The following is a 6,000-nucleotide window of genomic DNA, read 5'->3' as shown; positions in this document are numbered from 1 at the left end:
TCTTTTATCCTAGATTTTGTGTTACAATTGAAACTAATGAGTTACCAAACAATAATAAATTGTATTAGATGTTTGGTATTTGGGACCAAGAAATTTGTTGAGTCCTCACTAGTTCAAGACCATCATTGTGAAAAAGAGCCTTCGAAGAGGAGGCTTCAATTAAAGGTTTTTTATTTTTATTTTGGACAAGTTGTCTGATGTGGCATATCATTATCTTTGAACAAAGGGATGATGTTTTATACCATTGTGGGGAATCAAAAAACAAATCTTGATTTTTTTGGCCTAACGTGTCTTCAAAGTCTTTTGGCAAGGTTTGAATTTAAACCTCCTTGAATGATTCATTGATAGCTTGTTAAGGTCTACTTTGACCCAATGCTTTGTTGGTTGTTGTCTAACATTTCTTATGGTTGTCAATGTAAAAGTTATATGGGCCTTTCAAAACCCATTTTCAATTCATAGCTTCGATCAAAAGTGCTTACCTTAATCAAAACAATCACTTAACATCTCCCAAACCTCTAACAAAATGTCAAAATAATAAACTAAATCTATCATATAAATATACTTATTACCAAATATTGATTTCTTAACATTTATTTTAATAATATAACAAATCAAAAAAATAAAAATAAAAATTAATTGATTACCTTCTTTCATTATTTTTAATTTTTATTTTTATTTTAAAAATAAAATTAACTATTTTCCTTTCGAAAACCAAATATGTGTACAACGGAATACTAAACCTATGTACAACAAAAGAACAGTTACAAAAGCTTATAATAGACCTTAAACATTAAAGATAATTAAATGTACATGGTTTGTTGAGTCTCTATCTGCATAGGCTTGAATATAGGGTTTCGGCCGTGTCAAAGACATCATTTCACCTAATCATTCCAGCCTGGTGGAGCCCTCCATGATTTTAAAATATATATTCCTTTCTTATAGAAACCCATCTATTCCCAAATGGCCCAAATACAAAGGGTCAACTGTATATAACTGAAAAGAAATATTTTCCCGTCAGTCCAGACCTACAACGAATTAAAGATACCCTTTATTTTGTCTAACCCCTCAAAGTTGAAACATAATTCTGCAGCAATCATAATTAACTTCACTGTATGAATTTATAGTAACTTCAATCAGTCATCGAGATTTTGGCAAGTTGGGTTTTTTTAACTCTTTCGGTTTCGAACACAATTTCATGTATGGAACATAATTAATGAATTATGAACACATCTGATACTGGAAAAAACAAATACCAACGATATTTTACTTCAATTAACAATGATTTAGCAGTGACAAGAAATCGGTATTTCTAAGCTCAACAATCGATATATGCAAAAACCTTACCGAAGTATCCCATCCTTCCCCAATACTGGAGTGGTAATCCACATGATTAGTGACAAATACCAATGGAGTTAATTAATGATATAACAGCCTCCCAGTATGTTTTGCATCTGACCTGCAAGCTGCCAGGAGCATAATTGACTTACATTATTCTCTGCCATGCAACTCATGCTTTAAAGGCCTGATAGTCCTTGAGGAAGGCTTAACACAGAACATGACAAGCAACTCCCATAGCTATTTTCAGAACTTTGTCATAAATCACACCAGTGAGTACTCTAGTTCACTGGAGCAAATAAAAGATTTGCCATTATCCTGTCATGATGGACTACAAACTGATCCTAAATTGTTATGTTGTATTGAAATCCAATTTAATGGATGTCGTATTAGCTTCAAAATAAAATGCCTTCAAAACCATCCGCATTATCTTCACAGATAAATGACCGACTTAAAAGACTTTTTCGGGATAAACTACCAACTGTATAAATATAAAGCAGGGACTGAAATAAGTCCAAAGTTCTTGCAAAAGATAAGGACAACTAACAAAATTTCAATGACAAATATTTTCATTTTGAACAAGGAATTTGATATTATACGTCAATTCAATATAGGATTGCTATTACATGTTACAGGTGAAAAGGAAATGAAGAGAACCCCTCTACCACCTCTTCTCTTCCTTAATGCAGCGAGAATCTTAAACTCTTATCAGTAGTAATACAAAGTTGATTTTCCAACCTTTAACAGCTCTCATCAAATGATAACTTTAGTTTGTTTCACTGAATATCATTTCCTGCACAAATAAGATCATCAAAAGTTGAAGTCTACTGATGCGGAATTAGACGATAGGTTAAACTTTTACATAAAAACATTAATTTTGTAAACTCGTAAAGTATGCTTACAAAAACATTAGAAAGCATCTCAAAGCCAATTGCTTGGACTGTCATTCACAAGATAATTATCAAGGTGAAAACAAAAGACAATAAACATGCAACAAATTATAAGGTTAGATTTCATATTAAAGAATGACTATTCAATAGTGAATCTTAAGGAATCTTCACGGTTATCTTTAATGGAGTCAAAATGGCCTTCATACATTACTTTTAACTTTTTAAGCAGATTTATAGAGTCTAATGTTGTGGGAAACTTTTAGCAATAATGGGGCTTTCCTGGTATTTATAATTTGATCTACGGAACTAGGATGATATAAATAACATTGAGGGTCAACAATTAATAAATTTGTTAGATACGTGCTATCGCTGAGTACTAGTTTAATTTCCCCTCATTTATTATATTAAATTTCAGTCACCACTTTCCAAGCTATTGACTGATGGGATAGGGCAGTTGGCTTACAGAGTTGACCAATAGATTCATCTCAAGTCACATAATGCCAAAAAAATAGAGGTACCAGATTTTGGTCTTGAGATTATTATTAATTTTTCTTTTAATTCTATCATTTCAATTGCCCCTCAAACACAAAATCAAAATCAGCCAAGCAACTTTACTTAGTAGTACTAATCTATCGAGGTAAACACATAATACAAACACCAATCCAAAAACCAATCCTACTCCTCATGGCCTGCCTATGTATCCTGACTTCTAGGATTCAGAGAATTTGCAATAGTTCACACACCAAAAATAGAAAGAGTTCATCCTTAAAATCCAGGATGAGATCTCTAAACTCTTTTGAACCACAACCATTAAATAAGCTTACACTTACAATACAATCCATATACAACAGTACGATGACAAGCATGTCCCAAACAGACTTTGGTATGATGTCAACAACAAAGTATGAGCACAAAACCACATAACAACCAACCTATACATACATCACATGCATATAGTGCAATGGGAAGTGGATTCAACCTGACCAAATGTATCTTCACATCACCTAGTTCGCTAACCCATATGCTCTTTTTCTCATATATGTGACCAGCTGGAAAACAGAAAGCTACTGCATCCCATACAACACCATCTCTCTTTCCCTTTTTCTAGTTCACTACCAATTGTAATGACACTTACTACTTGTCATCACTGATAAGGACATAAATATGACACATTACACATGCAGCCATTACTAATATTCTCGCAGCCATATCTATTGATTGCATGCCACTAGCAAAATCAGTTCAACTTGGTATGGGATAGATCCTAACATCTATCACCTACATGCTAGTAGTGAAAATTGATTAAGTCCTATTATACCATGGATAGCCCCTAGCATCTAACACCTACATGCTAGTAGTAAAAGCTGACTAAACCCTAGGATACAACAGTTAGCACCTGCAATCCCTACACAGTACTACTGAAAATCAGCTAGCTAGATTGCACCTGTATCAAACTCAGTTCTAACATGTAGAGTTATCTTATAGCCAAATAAACATAAGCAACATGTCTTATGGTTTTACTTCACCTAGAACTAGTGGCTATGTTCGCAATCACCTAAACAAGTTTAACAACTGACACATTGAAAACCATACGTCAAGCAAGACACAAGATTGGCAATACACACATTCCTTCTGATACACAAATGCTATATTAAACTCTTAACATGGGTAGATCAGGCATCTATCACATGCATATTGCTAGCAAAAACTTGTCTAAGCCTTATAAAAGGGGGTAGCCCCTAGCATATATCACCTACATGTTACTAATGAAAGTTGGCAACCCTATCATACGGCCAGTTACTTACGTTGGCAGAGCACGCTTCCTAACTACTGCCACTCCTAAAAGTTGTTACCAAGCTTAGCTCTTAAGTGGATCATAGGATTTCAATTTCAGTGCACGTAGGGAAGAATAGGAAAAACTAGGTTTTAAAGAAACAATTGTCTTCTATCCATGCCCTCATAGTGTCTCTCTAAACCCTAGTGGTGTCATAGAAATCAGCTCTGATATCTATCTAGGTTATGGCATTCTAGTATTCAAAAGGTACATGACAATTGATCTAACACATTCTGTCCTAAAGGTTCACACCTTAAACTGGTTGATCTTGTTACATTATCACGTAGGGTGATTCATTAACCCGTGCACATGGACCTGTAGGTTTTAGGAGTTTGGTTTACCAAAAAGAAAATAATGCATTAAGCCGGAATGAACTAGCTTATTACTGAACACATATACATATGCCAATACAAACCTATTAATTAAATTATCTCAATGATACACTTCATCCACTTGCAATTGTACATATTATAGGGGAAACTCTTTCCATGTAGTTACAACGTCTTCTTCATTATGGTCACACCTTGATTATGGTGAGTTCTTGGTTTACAAATTTTGATTCACAGTGTTTTGCTTTCACAATTATTCTACTAGGTAGCATATGAAGTCTTGTGTTAACTAGAGATGAGGCCTTGTTCTCCTAGTCGAAATGTCCTTCAAGACAGCTTGCAATCAGGGGTACATGGGAACGTGTCCCTTGGGGTTTTTGGGGACACCTTGGGTATGTTCCCCATTGTCCCCAAAAAAAAGTTGTAACAGGGACGTCCCAAAAATGGCATTGGGATGGTTGACCATCCCAGGGATGGCTGGCTGTCCCCTAATTCACAGCAACATTTTTTTATAAAAAGGAAAAAAAACACTCCAAAAATTTTAAAGACTGTTTTTTATTAAGCCTTAGTGGACCCCACACCATCCCAACCCTAAATGAAACATAAAAAACTTGGTTTCTAAGCCATTGGAGTTCATTTTAGAAGGTGTTGTTAGAGAACAAAAACCAGCATTCACTAGCAAAAAAGGAGAGCATTAAGGCAGCAACCAGGAAGAGAAGTGAAAGAGGTTAGTTATTCTTCCATTTCTTTTTTTTCCCAGTTTTTTCAAAGTTTAAAAGATGAAATGTATGATTTTTTGTGTGTTTTTAATTTTCAGTTTGCAAAAAACAAAACAAAATGAGCAGCAGTAGTGAAAGTAGTGGGCATGTTGAGAGGGAAGAACAAAATGAAAGCCAATTAGTTGAAGGGGCACAGCCTCAAAGAAATCCATTTGAATGCCCTTCCGAAGTTTTAAAAACATATGCAAAAGGCCCCTTTAATCCTTAAAAACCTCTTCTTCAATTGGCAACAAGCCTAGACAAAGACAAAAGGAAAAACACTGGGGATACTAGATTGTGGTTGTCACATTTGTAAAGAAAAATTTAATGGGAGCTACACAAGAGCCTATTCTCATCTATTGGGTTTTACAAGCCATGGGGTCAAGGTTTGTAAAAACATAAAAGACAATGAGAGGGTAGAGTGATATGGATTGCACATGGAGGCAGAATCAGTCTATGGGGCAGCCAATGTAAACACAATCTGCACATTCAGCTATGCCTATGCCCTCTATGTTTGGTAGTCCTAGTGTTAGTACTAGTAGTGATATTCATGTTTCCACAAGAGGGAAGAGGAAGGCTATTAGTACTTCTAGTGAGCAGTTAAATATAGTTGCAAGTTTGCTCAATGTGCATGCATGAGATGTGGCAGAGTCCTCCATAGCCAAATTTTTCTTTGCCCATGCCATCCCATTCCATGTAGCACATTCTCCCTGCTTCAAACAAATGTCTAGAGATGTGGCAGTTGTTGCTACCTCAATCACCCCCCCTAGAGAACATAAATTAGTAAATTACACACTACACTCCTTGACAAAGAATATTACAAGGTGAGCGTGGTGATGGAGGACATGAGATAG

The 6,000-nt window shown here is 35.2% G+C and overlaps 1 protein-coding gene across 7 annotated transcripts in view; it reads right to left on the bottom strand.

The window, feature by feature from the left end:
• Nucleotides 1-1,883: 1,883 nt before the first annotated feature.
• LOC131028629 (probable E3 ubiquitin-protein ligase RHB1A) overlaps nt 1,884-6,000 on the bottom strand; it is a 34,080-nt gene continuing 29,963 nt past the window's right edge. For all 7 annotated transcript variants that reach the window (XM_057958937.2, XM_057958941.2, XM_057958944.2 and 4 more), the window contains one exon: nt 1,884-2,128. In XM_057958937.2, the coding sequence (XP_057814920.1) occupies nt 2,102-2,128 (27 nt within the window). In that variant the 3' untranslated portion in view covers nt 1,884-2,101. The remainder of the gene's footprint in view (nt 2,129-6,000) is intronic.

The sequence above is a fragment of the Cryptomeria japonica genome, chromosome 4 (genome assembly GCF_030272615.1).
Source record: "Cryptomeria japonica chromosome 4, Sugi_1.0, whole genome shotgun sequence".
Taxonomy (NCBI): domain Eukaryota; kingdom Viridiplantae; phylum Streptophyta; class Pinopsida; order Cupressales; family Cupressaceae; genus Cryptomeria; species Cryptomeria japonica.
This window is presented reverse-complemented; position numbering and strand designations above follow the sequence as displayed.